Source organism: Canis lupus, chromosome 9, assembly GCF_011100685.1.
Source record: "Canis lupus familiaris isolate Mischka breed German Shepherd chromosome 9, alternate assembly UU_Cfam_GSD_1.0, whole genome shotgun sequence".
Taxonomy (NCBI): Eukaryota; Metazoa; Chordata; class Mammalia; order Carnivora; family Canidae; genus Canis; species Canis lupus.
In genome coordinates this window covers 47,288,372-47,304,190 of record NC_049230.1, presented here as the reverse complement: position 1 = coordinate 47,304,190, position 15,819 = coordinate 47,288,372, and the positions used below count along the sequence as shown (strand labels likewise).

The window sequence follows — 15,819 nt, the reverse complement described above, 5'->3', positions numbered from 1 at the left end:
TCCACTTCTCGCGCTTTTTCGGAGGCCGGGACGCCGGCCGGTAGCTGACTGGAGTGTGTTCGCGACCGAGCAACGGTTATTGGAGGCGTAGAAACCTGCAGGTTGAGGCTGCGGGTCCTGTTGGCCGGAGGGCCCAGAAGGGGAAGGCAGGTTTGTCCCTAGTTCCCAAACTGCCCCAGCCCCTGGGTCAGGGACAGGTCGTTGGAAGAGAACACAGCCCTGACTGGACGGCCCAGGAGGCGCCACAGTAGGCGCCCCCGGACTCCGGCTGAGGTCTTTGGGTGGGGTGTGTGCGCGTTGTAGCCGCGTGTAGACGTCGAACAGACTTCTTGCACGTCGCCGCTGCCGACCGCATTCCTGCCGTTGGGGCCCAGTCAGAAGCTGGGCTCGGGCATCTCGGGGACCCAGAGCCCATGGTGGGGGAGGGCGTCGCCCGTTGTTGATGTTCGTGTGGTACTCAGAAGCCTAAGAGCCCTTGCGAGCCCCTCTCTGGTGCGGAGTGTGAGTTCGCTTGATATTTCTGTGCCCAGAAAAGAAAGCCAGAACCTGCCTTGCTCCCCAGAATGACTTCAAGAATATTTCCTAAAGGCCTGGATCTGTATCCGGCTTCAAGCCCAAGATGTGAAAACAAAGCAGAGGCAGCCGCTGCCTCTTGGGGTTTCCCAAGTTTTATTTCTATAAGTGACGTCTGGAAATTAATGTTTACCTCAGTGTGATTTACGTTGTTCCTAAATTGTGTTCATGCCCGTTTTCCTCCTTGGATAGTGAATGTAGGAGCAGAAATAACTCATCGAGGTTCGTATTTTGCCTTTTCATGTGGTAGGTGTTTGTTGGATTGGGATTGAAATATGTTAGGAGGCTAAACATGGAAAAAAAAACCACAACGAATTTTGTTGTAGAAGAAAACTTGTGTTCACATGTTGAAGTTATAAAGACAGCAGAAACTCGCCGTTACAATTATTCTGGGTATTGAGGCCTTTGTCTTTGGTGCTGTATAATACAGGGATCTCAAATTAATGGCCAAAGGAGGTGACCTGCCCAGTGTTCTAAGGTGAGATAGAGCGTGTTCTCACAGGGCTAGTTCAGCTGTTTTATGTTTCCTCCCCAGCCTTGTAAGCACACTGCTTTGCCCGTATTGTAGTCCATTCCCTTCTTTGTAATTCTGGTTCAGAACTGTCTCATTGTGGGTGCTTGGTCCTGAGATACATGATGTAGACTGTGTGAGAATCCGCATATGTTTAGGAAGCCAGGTTTTAGCCACCCCAGTCCTAATCCATTCCTAACAAAGTTGGAGAAATAGATGGTAAGTTCTTATTTCAGGAAGCAAAAGATTCTGTAAAGTATTTCCCTTATTAGATTTGAAACCAGAGTGGTGTTTTTTTTTAAATTTTTTTTTTGTTTTTGTTTTTTTAATTTATTTTTTATTGGTGTTCAATTTACTAACATACAGGATAACCCCCAGTGCCCGTCACCCATTCACTCCCACCCCCCGCCCTCCTCCCCTTCTACCACCCCTAGTTCGTTTCCCAGAGTTAGCAGTCTTTACGTTCTGACTCCCTTTCTGATATTTCCCATACATTTCTTCTCCCTTCCCTTATATTCCCTTTCACACAAAGATAAACTCAAAATGGATGAAAGATCTAAATGTGAGACAAGATTCCATCAAAATCCTAGAGAAGAACACAGGCAACACCCTTTTTGAACTCGGCCACAGTAACTTCTTGCAAGATACATCCACGAAGGCAAAAGAAACAAAAGCAAAAATGAACTATTGGGACTTCGTCAAGATAAAAATTTTTTTTTGTAATTGGAGTTCAATTTGCCAACATATAGCATAACACCAGAGTGTTAAATCATAATTTCGGTGAATTACTAGGCTGGGAACTTGATTTTTTGTTGATACCATAGGAGTTACAAATTTCTTTCTTTGAAGGTTTTGTCAGCTTCATTTGTAAATTTGGATTGCTAAAGAAAAGTTTCAGATTTTGGTATTGAAGAAAATGAAGAGAAACCCAAGTGAAAGTTCAACTCGAAGTACAGCAGGTATTCATTTTATTCAATAATATTTATTACATTTTTATTTTAGTTTTTCTATATATTTTTTAAAAATTTTTATTTATGATAGTCACAGAGAGAGAAAGAGAGAGAGGGAGAGACATAGGCCGAGGGAGAAGCAGGCTCCATGCACCGGGAGCCTGATGTGGGATTCGATCCCGGGTCTCCAGGATCGCGCCCTGGGCCAAAGGCAGGCGCCAAACGCTGCGCCACCCAGGGATCCCTCTATATTTTTATATACCATGTAAACCTTGTGTAGTTTATAGATGGAACATTTTGGAAGGAACCTTTTAAAAAGTTTGAACATACAGTCTAGCCTCTTTACTTTAGAGGTCCAAAGAACTAAAATAACTTAGACAAAACCTGTAGTGATAGAGGTGGGAGTAAAATGAACTATTCCTGGGTTTACCCTAGTATTCTTTCTAGAAACCCTATGTACTTGAGTTGTTTTTCACTTTTAAGCTGAAAACAAAGAAATAGATTTATTTCTATTTGTATTTGCGACTTATTTAAAATATTTCCAGAAGCATTTCTGTCTCCCTAACAACTTACCCTGCCATTTCTGCTTACCCAATTTATTAGTTAGTAGAATGAAGAGAACCAGGGGACTGATGATAATGCACAGTGAAGACAGGAATAGCTATTATTTATGGTGGCTGTATTGTATTCTATCCATTTAATTATATGTACTAATTTATTTAATCCTCACATCAGTCCTCTGAGATAGGTATTACTATTATCATCCCTGTTTCCTGGATGAGAAACTGAGGCACAGGGAGGTTAAATAAGTAAATTATGAAGTGGCAGGGCCAGCATTTGAACCTGGGAATCTGGCTCTAGCATCCATGCTCTTAATCACCAGATTAGCCTGCTTCTCTGTTATGTCATATTAGCACAATGACTTAAGGAAATTGCCCAAGTTTATAGTTTGAAGTTGTGATTCAAACCCAGGCAGTCTGATTTCAGAGCTCACATAATTTTCCCAGCCTTTTTATCAGACAGTTATCACAGAGTCTTTATTTTCCCATAGTACACGTTGATGGACCAACTAGAGTATGATTGAGTGGCAAGATCTCTGAACTGAGATTTAGGAAGCTTGGGTCCTATCTAGGCACCACGCAAGCTATTCGGACCCCTTTTTTTGGTCTGAGATCCCTTCTTTTGCTTGACCTGAGATCTCAGGCCTCCCATCTGGAGGGCCTGGAAGTAATATTTATTTATGCTCATGTGGAGTGAGTATTACCACTTGAAGCATTCTCAAAATGATCCACAGAAAATATGCATTACAGATACCTGGAGTGCATGCTAAAATTGCGGTTTTAGGGTTTTTTGTTGTTGTTGTTGTTTTTTGTTTTTGTTTTGTTTTGTTTTTTTGTTCATGAGAGACACACACAGAGAGAGGCAGAGACACAGGCAGAGGGAGAAGCAGGCTCCATGCAGGGAGCCCAACGTGGGACTCGATCCCGGGTCTCCAGAATCACACCCTGGGCTGAAGGCGGCACTAAACCGCTGAGCTACCTGGGTTGCCCAGAATTTTAGGTTCTAAACTAAATCTGTTGAATAAAATATATGAGAGCGAGGTCTAGGAACTGGCATATTAAGCACAACTCCATGTAAATCTTAGTCAAACTAAAGATGGAGAACCATGGCCTTAAAGGGTGTGCTCTCATAGTCCAAAGAGTGCCTAGTGTTTTAGAAAGCATGGGTTAAAAAAAAATTAAAAAAAAAAAAAAAAAGAAAGAAAGCATGGGTTAGAGTTTGGTTCTCCTTCACCTCTATTGTACTTGCAGGGTCCCCTCCAGTTGACATGGTAATAAGCAAGCGCAGAAGAAAAATAAGGAAAACAAAAAGTGGATTTGGAAAGGGTTGAGGCGTGAGGAAGGAAATGGGAATTACTTCCAAACAAGAGAAATTAAACCAGTGTTAATGTAGAACAGGAAAGGAGTTGTTACAGAGACAAATGAGGTTATTTGGGACCTTAAAAAGAATGTAAAGACCAATTCAAAGATGTAGAAATAAATCTGTAATAAATATAAAATAACACATAGAAGTAGACAAAGTAGTTGTTATACTCAGTTATCCTATAACTAGACCTGATTATTTGCCTATTTTGTACTAATTTATTGGTACATTGAATTTAGGCTGTTTGCCTGTACCATTGTTCAATCAGAAGAAGAGGAATAGACAGCCATTAACTTCCAATCCACTTACAAATGATCCAAGTGTCAGTACTGCTTCCGACAGTTATGATTTCCCTCCTCTACCACCAGGTAAGAAAATAAGGTGAAAATTTTCAGAAAATAAGAATTAGGAATGTAGAAAATTACCATTTTTATTTTATTATAATGGAAATAGAAAGTTTATTTTTTTTCTTCTTTCCTCTATCCAAATATAGGGATTACTTGGCTCTTTCTGAACATTCCAGTACAGTAGTTTGAGTTTCCTTGTCTACAAGGGTGGCTGCGCATTTAAATGGAGTATCTTAGATCTGGAGACTTTGTTCTAATGAAGTTGTAGCTCACATTGTAAAGATTTGTTTTTTCTTTTCCAAGTTATATGGATATTGTGGCTTAGGCATGTGGTGATAAAGAATGGGGACACTCGGGTTATCTCAGGAATTGGGATATGGGTGCATGTGAGCACAGGAAAAATGAGAGAAAATTTAGACCTTAGGAAGGATAGAAACCTGAAATTTTTACTGCTTGGCCTTTTTCTCTTCTGATAACATTTTTGCCTTTCTTCATTTGTTGCTTCATTTCTCTCATAGAGTTGGCTTCCTTATAACTTCAACTAGCCCATGTCCTTGCTGGGAGTCAACATAGCCTTTGAGTTCTAGTTCTCAGAGTCCACTGTTGATTGCCTTCTATATCTTTTGATTAAATTCTAGAGATAGCTTTGGTTCAGTTAAGGTCATTAAAATTCTAGTTTAGCTTTATTATTAGGCCTCTCATCTCTGCAACAATTAGCTGTGGTGGTGGGTGCTGAGAGGTCTTAATATCTGCTGACCTTTTATTTCTATTCAGAACAAGGCATGGACAGGCAGGCTTTCTGAAATATACTTAATATATGCTGGTTATATACATTTATAGGTTTTTGAACATACTTTAAAAATCTTTCATAGGATCTTTTGCAACTAGAATTTTAAAATCAATCTCTCTCTATATATTATATGTTATATTTTTATATATACTTAACAAATACGTATTTGATATGTATTTGATATATATGTTAATAAAATATATATATATTTGAGATATATATATGTTAATTCCATCCAGCATGCAACCATAGGCCTTAGTCTGCTTGTAAAGCTATGATTCTTTTCTTTTCTTCTACATTTGAGGAATTCATAGTAGGAATTTTATATTATTTTCATTTTTATGGATAAAAGATTATTTTCATTTTTATGGATAAAACATAAAAATTCACATGGATATGCATAAATGGGCATTTATCTAGTTATCCTATGCCATCTAAAAAATTCTCTGACATTTAAAATGTTTTTGTGAATAGCATGAATGTTGTCCTAGAAAAATAACATTTGAAGCTACTCAATAGGGAAATGTTCATCCTCCTGAAGTACTGAACTGTCCAAGTTCTGAGCAGGATTACTATCTGTCAGAGATGTAATGAGAGTCTTACATTGGGTAAGAGATAAGGCTAGATCAGTGTTTTTCAAGTTTTATCTTGATCCATTAGTCTGGTCAGGAAACATTTATGTCTGTAATAGATATGGTCTCTGCCTTCAAAAAACTTACTAATATATGGCTCTGCTTCTTTAAAGAAAGAAATAGAAGAGAATAGAAAATACAGAGTGCATCACACACAGAGTGCATCACACATCACTCCTTTGTATACACGCACGCGCGCGCATATGTGCTGGGCTATGATGTATTTTTTTATGAATTATTTTTTGCCGTGGGTTGGGGTCAAAAAAATTTAAGAAACATTGATTACAATGAATTTATACTACAAAGTACAAGATACTGCACTAGAATTGATCGTGGAAAAGATACAAACTATTAATTTTGCTTAAAATACAATGGGGAAGAAAGACACCTATAAAAATTAATAAGGTAGGTTGTGACAGATTCCACAACAAAGTACTGTTGAACACATCCATATTTTCAAGACCTTTTCTTCAAACTTTTAGTTTCCCACCAATTAAATACGTATGAATTAATTATTTTTTTAAAAGGCTACCTATCTTACTTTTTATCTTTGTTACTTGTATCTTTTGAGATTGGGCCTGGGAAGCTGTGAATCCAGAGTTGCCTCCTTTAATGAAAACAATGAACACAGGGTAGGTGGAAAAATATGTACCAGTGACTCTATGTATCTGTTACTGACTGATGTTATTCTTCAGTGTATATTTTACATTTCTTAGTTTGGAAACAAACTATTAATATTTAATAAGACATGTTTCTTTGAAAGGGTAATACCACATTCAGTTTCTCATCCTCTGAGAAGTCAAGATTCTGTGTCTAAGTCTATTCAATCAAATACTGAAAGAAGCAAAAGTCATTGGAGGTGAGTTTACTTAAGATTTCTTTTTTCGATACTTTCTCCTTCCCCACCTTTTATCTCCTTCATTCCCTCTCCTCCTTCTCTTCTTCCTTTCTCAGACAAAATTACATTTAGGAAGTTTTTATACTTAATAGTAACTAGCCATAGCAGTATAAGCTATGTTTTTATAAAAGAATTTTAAAAATGGTATATAAAACTTTAAAAATAGGTAATTTGTCAGTATGTTTCCAAAGAATTCTTCATATTATAATGAAATTTCTGCCAATATTTATCACCCTGCTATGAATCATTAATAATATAATTGATAATAGGTGAAGAGTCAGGAATAATTGTCTTTTAGTGTTGGATATACTCAGAAATTGACAACCAAATAGAATAGTCAATTTTACCCTAGTAAGACAGTCAGCTCCATGGTAAACAGAACAGAATAAGAAAGAAAGATGATCAAAATGCATATGCATAAACAATGGCAGGTACACAGGAAATGAAGAGGACCATCTTCTGGATCATTGCCATAAGGATCTAAGTTTAATCCTTAAATATTAAAAATAGATAGGAAAAGGATATGGATTATTGGTTAGGTTGGATTTTAGTATTGAGTAACTACTAACTACTGAAGGAACTAATTTTGCGAACAAAATATTGGAAAAACAACATCAAATATATATCATGTTTCAGTCTTGTTTAGTGCTTTTGATACGTTATTTTAATAATCCTTACAGCAATCCTGTAAAGTTAATATTATCTTCACTTTTATTAGAGATACCATATTTTTTAAAGGGGAGAAACTTTTAATGGTTAATAAATACATCAAAACAGTTTGTATTTTTTAAAATTAGTTTTGATCACGCTAATTTCCTCAGAACCAATTAGTTACTTTCTTTAGGACCAGGGCTTATTAACTAGGCCATTCAGTGATTTGAGATGGTCCTTGGAGGCACAGTTTCAGCTGCAGGTACTACAAGAAAATCCATTTTTGACTGGCATTAGAGAGTTAGGCAACAGATTGTAATCTGGACAGACAGTATCAGATATTCCACTTTGAAATAATAGATAATCTACTAGACAGTTGGAATATAACAACAGAAATCCAGGAGCAACTTTCTAAAAGTAGAAAACCCAACTAGGCAGCTGGTTATCTGCTGAAGCTCTTTTAATTCGTTCTGTGCTTAGGTTTAGAACCTGTGCTTTACCTTCATATCCATGTAGCCCCAATAAGAGTTTGTTCTTGGGGGATCTCATTGGATGCCTAGATCCAAGGAGAAGGATCCAAGGGAAACACTATTCTGCCCTGCTCAGAAGCCACTACAACTTAAGCACCTTTCATGGTCTGGTTGGGATGTTGAGGACCTGGCTGAGCTGAATTGGCTGCTGAAACAGCCAGATGTTCTGTGTGCTCACCCAGGAAGAACAAAGGACTGTAGTTCTTCCAGGACTTGTCCCCACGCCAGGACCACCTCCTAGACAAAAATGTGGAGGAACTTGTAGATGTGCTGTTTACCAATGAGTTGTAAAGCGGAAAGAAACTTTACTAAACTGATAAGAAATGTAATTTTCATAGCTATAAAAGAGGAAAGGTAAATTTTGGTTTCTGTTCTTTCTATTGAAAATAAAATTGTCATGTGAAGAGGTTATCAATGTAGGAAGAATTTTTATAGAGGTGTATCAGGCAGTTAATTAATAAAAATACTAGTAGTATTTTTCCTGGATATTGTGATGTTTGTGATATCCATCAACTTTTAAAAGTTTGAAATTATTTGTGATTTCTTTTCTCATTATTTTCATACCTAATTTTGCACCTAATTAAGAAGGCCACATTTTACATGCTTCAGGCCCCATACAGTCTGGACTTGTGCCTGGTAGCTAGGGAACCTGGACCTTTCTTTGGATTATTTTCTTTAACAAGGGATGAGTTGTATTATTTGCCCCCTTGTGATACTGGTGATATTTTTCAGGAAAATTATTCAGAAATAAGAATTTGTGACCTGGACTAGTTTCTCCCTGTGGAACTCTTAACTAATCTGCTTAGAGATTATACTTCTGATTTTGGCCTTATTAACTTCATGTTCTCATCACCTAATGTAACTCACTTAGATTAATGTAGCTGCTAAAATGTTGCAACAGATTCATAAGTCAGGCTTTAAAGCTATATAGTAAAAGTACAAAATTTCTAATCAAATGTTATCTACACTGTCTATATTTATTCTCCTTATGATTTGTTTTGTTTTCATTTTTTAAAATATTTAAATTCAATTTGTTGACATACAGTATAACACCCAGTGTCTCCTTGTGACTTAAAATCACCTTTAAGCCATAGTTTAGCTTATTAAAATTTTACTTTGTAGAAAATTTTAAAATAAACATATAAGGAAGTAGGCAGATATCCTTAGACTCCTACCACTCAGAGACAACCACTGTCGTATTAAAGCTTTTATGTAGTTTAAAAATATACTTTTTAGCATTGGGCTCTGAGTTGGGAGACTAGGATTCTCAGAGTTCCAGATTGATAGTAACTTGTATAACATCAGGCAAGTTACTTCCTTCTCTCAGTTTCCTCACCCAAAAAGAGAAGTATAATGTATTGTAGGGTTGTTGTGAAAATGTATTTGGAATTTCTAACTAGTCAGTAGTTACAAAGTACTTTATAATCCACAATTTTTCACTATTAATTTTTTAAAATAAAAATATATAGAAACAAATCTAATATTAAAAACAAACTATTACAGCTTCAGAGATGGCAACAAAAAGACCAGCTGGAAAACTTGGGATAGAAATGATGTTAGGCCTCAGTGCGAAAGAACAAACTTGGTGGCAAATGATGGAATAAATTCTTGTCCAAGGAGTTGGGGAACTCAACAAGGGAAGCAGTTAAGAGTATCAGAACCTCTTAACTCATCTCACCAAAGAGAAACTGAAGTACTCAGACAAGCACATTCCTCAAAAATACCTGGCTCTACAATGGGAGGTCTAGACAAAAACAGTGCATTACAGGCAGTTAAGCCTAACTTTCAACAAAATCAGTTTAAGAAGAAAATGTTGGATGATATTCCAGAAAAAAGCACTCTCCAGGTAAACTTTTAAATATGGAATATTTACATTTAAACATATGAAATATTTAGGTAACAAAGATAAGAGCATTTAAAATCAATGTAATGGCATGTATTTCATGATAAAGACAAATATCTAGTTTCATTGGTGTATATAAATGTTTCCAGAATATTTCCTTAGAGGTTGTGAGTGGCTGGTCCTTTTCATAGTTGCTTTAGAGTGTCCTACCGGGTTCTGAATTTCACTGTTGACTGATTATGGAGATGATAAGAGTTTATCCATTACTTACAGAAATTCTCCCAGTTCTTCATATGTCAGTCTAAGTTTTTTTTTTTTATATATAACAGGGGTTAGCATACTCTTTTTATAAAGGGTCAGATAGAAAATATTTTTTACTTCATGGGTCATATGGCCTTTCTTAGCTATACACTCAATTCTGCCATTGTAGCTTGAAAGCAGCCATAGACAATATATAAATGAATAGGCTTAGCTGTGTTCCAATAAAAGTTTACAAAAACAGATTAGATTTGGACTGCAGGCCACAGTTTATTTTATCTTTCCAGCTTCATATTCCATAATCTACAAATTCTCTAATAGACTAGTCATTTCAGACCCTTCACGATTCTCTGAACATGATATGCATTGTAATATGACTCTGCTTTGGTTTATATTTTTCCCTATACCTGTACTTCAGTCTTACTTCCTCCTCTCACCACTCCTTTCTTCAATTGTTCTTTGTAAATATCTTTTATATATTATGTATGCTAGTTGTTCACTACCTTCTTTCCTTGTCCCCTGGTCCAATAGATTTTTTACTCTCTGTCTTCTCTGTGCTCTGGAAAGATGAGTTGTCCTGCATAGTGCATCATCCTGAGGTCACTAGGCTAGCTCTTGTTAGGGGTCAGCCAGTGAGAGTCACTGGCAGGAAATCAGAGGGTGGAGAGGAGGTTGGGTTTTCCCATTTTCTCCCTTTTTAAATGTTATGTTGTAGGCAGTAGTTGTTCCTAAATGATATAGCCCCTCCATGAGTCCAGCTTTCACAGATGTGATTTTATTTTCTTCCCTTGTCCTTTCAGCCTAGGAATGACAGAAGTCTCTTATTGTTGTTAGGTTTGAGGGCTTAAATACCCTGTATTTGTTCTGCCCATATACCCATAAGAAGTCTTTTCAACAAGCCATTTGGAGTAAATTTTTTTTTTGCTAGAAACCTGACTAATGCAGCATATATCATAGTGGCTTTCAACCTTATGTTTCCTTGGACACAAGAATGATATGATACAGTTACCTGAGTAACAGCTGCATATTATGGCAGTAGCTCTCAATGGGAGGCATTCATGTCTTGGTTAGGAAGGGGAGGAGGAAGGAAGGTAATTGTAGTTGGAAAAAGTCCCACCAAGTGTTGTTTGATGTGCCCCCACCCTCACAAAGGAAGTGTGCTACCCCCGCAGGTTAGTACCTTAACATACTGTATTCTTAGTTCATCTTTAAAAATGCCAAACACATTCCCATCTCAGGGTCTTTAACTTTGCTATTCCCTTAGTCCTCACTTAATAACCTATTTAAAGTATTAATTCCTGTTTCTTTTTATCCTTTTACCCTGTTTTTTTATTCATAGTATATATCAATTCCCGATATTCTATTATGTATTTATTTTCTGAATCCTCCATTAGAGGGCAAAATCTATGAGATATCTTGTCTGTTTCAAGTACGGTGCTATTTCCTCATTACCCACATTTGACACGTAGTAAATGCCAGTAAGTACCTTTGGAATGAATGAGTGAATGTTTCTGGCCCCCTCTTAGGGTGTGGACACATTAGGGAAAGGAACTATGTTTTACTTACTTGAGTTTATTACAAGATTGGCACACAATGCTTTAAAAATATTTAATAAATGAATGAATGTCCATATAAATAATTCTCTTAAAAATTCAATAAATAAATGAGTGAGTGAATGTCCACACAAACAATTCTCTTCTTGATTTTCTCCAAGTATATCCTGGTTTCTCTTCCTATAAAGTGCTAATGTCTTTAATTTAGAATGTACTAAAGGATGTACTAAAATTTTCAATAGTTTTTGAAACATACTTTATACATTTTATACACAAGGACCTAGAATCTCTACGTGGAAAGTTAAAGAGTATGATGAAAAAAATGAGAAGTTTTTCTAATGCTGTTTTTATTTTTCAAAAGGGAAGCTCATTATACCAGTTAAAGCTTAAGGAAAAAGATAATTCTTTAAGAATTATATCTGCAGTTATTGAAAGCATGAAGTACTGGCGTGAACATGCACAGAAAACTGTACTTCTTTTTGAAATATTGGGTAGGTATAGTACTTCAAAAAACCTCAGTAATACTATTTGAACAATAGTTTTGAATGTCTATTGGAATACCTAGGGGAATCTTTTTTTTAATTTATTTATTTGAGAGAGAGACAGAGATAGTGAGAGAGAGCACGAGTGAGGAGGAAAGAGAGAAGGCGGACTCCACTCTGAGCAGGGAGCCCAATGTGGGGCTCAGTCCCAGGACCCTGGGATCATGACCTGAGGTGAAGGCAGATGCTTAACTGAGCCACCCACGCATTCCAGTACCTAGAGGATCTTAAAAATAACAGTTGCAAAAGGAGATTATGGTTTATTAGGATTTTCTTCACTCTGGATATGTCATTGATTTGTGTGACTTAAGATTTATTTGGTTATTTATGGTAGTAGTCTTCAAATTGATAATGTTAAAACTGGAAAGGTTGTTAGAAGGGCTCTGACTTAATGCCTGAGTTGGGGAGGGCCAGAAATATTGTTTTCCTTAGTATAAAACAGTTTCAGAAATATTGTTCCCTCTAAAGATGTTATCTTTATTATTGTATAAATAAAACTAGAAGAGTTTGGTGTAGGAATAGTTATTTAAACATCACTCTTCACTGTTAAATTTTATTTGCATTTTACCAGCACTGATTCTCCCTACCCCCATTTTAATTTTGCTTAGCTGTTCTCGATTCAGCCGTTACACCTGGTCCATATTATTCGAAGAATTTCCTTATGCGAGATGGGAAAAATACTCTGTCTTGTGTATTTTATGAAATAGTAAGTATGTCAAATATTCCTTGCAAAGCCTGTGCCAACAAAACATACAAGTGTGGGCTGTAATTCCATTGCAGTAGAAATTCTGTTAACAATTTAGTAGTACTTTCAACATTTTGTTTGGCTTCAGTTCTTACCTTAAAGTTTATTTGTTCAGTTAATATAGATAATCTGCTATATGCCAGGTACTGTGCTAGATGTAAGGGATACAAAGTGGGATATAATATAAAAAGTGCTAAATAGCTCTTCCTCTCAAAGAGTTTATTATAATTTCAGAAAGAATTACATAATTGTTATACTGTGGTATGATAAATGGTATGGTAAAGGTATGTACCATGTGCTATAAATATAAAAGATAGGAAGGATGGGCAGATCAGAGAAAGATTTCGAAGAATGTAATCTATCTTATCTTACGTATTTAAAGAGTACTAAATGAAACCAAAATTGGTTGGGGGAGGAGAGAGGTGGGAGGAATGCATTCTTAGGTGAGAGGGTGGCATATGCAAAGACATGATGTTGAGAGAAAGCATGGATTGTAGAGGAAATTGTAAGTAGTTTATAATCACCAGAGTGTGCAGGGATAGTGGTTCTGAAATTGGAGGAAGGCGAGGAGTGGGCTGGGTTATAGGAAAGACTCTTGGTGACAAGTCTGCAGGTGACCAAGGAGGCTGGGGATTTTGTAAGATTTACATACTTGTAGAAGAGTTTGGTATTAATTTTGAAAAAGCCCTTAATTCTGAAATCAGACTTGTATTCCAATTTTTACTCCACCATTTACTAGCTTTGCGGCCTTGAGTAAGCTACTAATTTCCTGAGTTGTTTTAATCTGTAAAATGGAGAGACTAATTCCTACTTTAAAAGATTATTTTGGAGATTAGATAATAAAACATAGGAATATACAGCATCTGACACATAATAAATGATCAAGAAATAGTAATTATATTATTAATTTCTATAATACCTTTAATGCTTATTTTTCTCTAGTCTATTAAGTTTTAATTTTTTTATTGAAGTATAGCATATGCCTAAAAGTATACAAATCAGAATTGTACAATTCTAAGAAGTACCTATAAAATATCCCAAAGTGAACATTCCCAAGGCTAAGAAATAGAACATTGCTGTCACCCCATTCATCCTGTGTCTCCTCTCATTCACTATGTCCTGTCTCCTACCTGAAAGCAACTACTATCATGACTTAGTATCACAAATTAATTCTATTTAGTTTTGAATCTTATATAAATACTATTATATGATACATCTTTTATGTCTTTCCCTCAACACAATGTTTGTTAGATTCATCAGTGTTGTTTTATGTAACTATAGTCCATTTATTTATATTTCCATTCACAATATTCCATTGTAAAGCAATTTAGCTTTTCATTCTACTGTTGGCAGCATTCGAGTTTCCAGATTTTTTGCTGTTATGAATAATGTTCTGTGAATATTCTTATATATGTCTCTTGTGCATATGCACACATTTCTGTTGAGCATATATGTAGGAGTAAAATCACTGCATCATAGAGCATGTATATAAACATACACAATTAGCAATTTAGCAATTACCACTACTACCTTTTATAACTAGTGATTTTTATGACATTTGGGGAAAGTAATTCCAGAATACTTTACTTTTATTCATGATTGAGAGGATTTGATGGTGCCTGGTCTTTTTCCATTTTACTGATCCCATTAAGGCATAGCACTTGTGGGTCCCAACCCCTAAGCCAGGGATGAGGGTGGGAGTGGTGACTAGAATCTCTCTTCCTTGGTAGCCTCTGATTCCATTATTTATTACTCAGTCCTAGGAGCCTGTCAAAGGTCTGCTCAGTTTCTTATACTCTCAGTTGCCTTGACTATCCTTGACAGATAACCTCAAGGGGAAACATCCCTAAGTGTCAAGTCCCATTTTGGACTCCTGTACTTTCCTAGATTGGAGCCTCTCTAATCCCTCATTGCATTGATATCTCTCTAGTATCTAGAAGAAGATTTTAAAATATTTCATCCAGCTGTTCAGACTTGGTCTGAACTACTTGGTCAGCTGTCTACTGGAAGTTGAACTCTAAGCAGTCTAATAAAGTGAATAATTCATGTACCATTACATTGGGAGTTACTCAGTCTTTTAAGAAACAACAGCCCACTAGCTTGTAAGAAGCTCTACCCAAGGGAAGATCCTTCCTCTGTGATAAGGCACCCATATATGCCTAGCTGTAATGGTCTTATCAGTGGTGGGGCCCTAAATCAGGTGAGGGAATTACAGCATTTTGGTGTGATTCATATTTAATTGGTCATATTACTAGTTTAAAAAAATGGAAATTCGGATGAAGTAAATAACTCCATTGATATTTATTTTTTTAAAAAACAGGATCGCGAACTTCCAAGACTGATTAGAGGCCGAGTTCATAGGTGTGTTGGAAACTATGACCAGAAAAAGAATATTTTCAAATGTGTTTCTGTCAGACCAGCGTCTGTTTCTGAACAAAAATCTTTCCAAGCATTTGTTAAAATTGTGGATGCTGAGATGAAGTGCTATATAATGAATGAAATTTAAATAGTGATGAAGGAAGTTTAAATAGTATAATTTAAAGCATTTTCCTCTTATTGTTTAAATGATCATCTCCATGGTTGTAGCTACTGAGGTTTTTTGTATTTCATTTATTGAATTAAAATATTTCAATCATTTTAAATGTGGAAAGAGTTTTTTTTAAATGAAAATGGTACAGTTGCTAAAATTAAACCATTTATAGATAAAAATGCTCAAAGTAATGGGAATAGGTAGTTAACATGATGTAATAGTGTGTTTGAATCAGCCCAAAAGCCAACATTAAGCCTAATGGGAAAAATATAGAGACATTCCCATTAAAGTCAGGAGTATGACAAGGGTGCCAAGTACTGCTACTAAGTATTACACTGGAGTTGCCAGTCTATGCTGGTCATTTAATTACTTCAAATATTTGGTGAACCTATGTACTATGTATTTTATGTATATATTTATATACACGTTTGTATATAATTTGCGTTTAATTCTCTGTTTCCTTATATCTGTCCTTCTAAAATGCATCTGCCTTACACCAAAGATTCAGTTGTGATGCCAGTTGGGAGATCACATCCGGAAAGA

General features: G+C 36.1%; 1 protein-coding gene across 4 annotated transcripts; it reads left to right on the top strand.

Annotated features, from left to right (window-relative positions):
* The first annotated feature begins 2 nt into the window (after positions 1–2).
* SPATA22 (spermatogenesis associated 22) lies at positions 3–15,388 on the top strand. Of its 4 annotated transcripts, XM_038548540.1 has the most exons (10): positions 9–150; positions 824–1,051; positions 1,934–2,043; positions 4,197–4,325; positions 6,298–6,358; positions 6,490–6,585; positions 9,309–9,651; positions 11,821–11,950; positions 12,610–12,707; positions 15,067–15,388. In XM_038548540.1, exons 3-10 carry the CDS (start codon positions 2,001–2,003, stop codon positions 15,250–15,252), a joined length of 1,086 nt encoding a protein of 361 aa, XP_038404468.1. In that variant the 5' UTR covers positions 9–150; positions 824–1,051; positions 1,934–2,000; the 3' UTR covers positions 15,253–15,388. The 4 variants fall into 4 exon arrangements, with proteins under 4 accessions (XP_038404466.1, XP_038404467.1, XP_038404468.1 ...); XM_038548538.1 differs by lacking the exon at positions 824–1,051 and having other exon boundaries at positions 3–150; XM_038548539.1 differs by lacking the exon at positions 824–1,051 and having other exon boundaries at positions 6–150; positions 1,617–2,043.
* Positions 15,389–15,819: the final 431 nt, after the last annotated feature.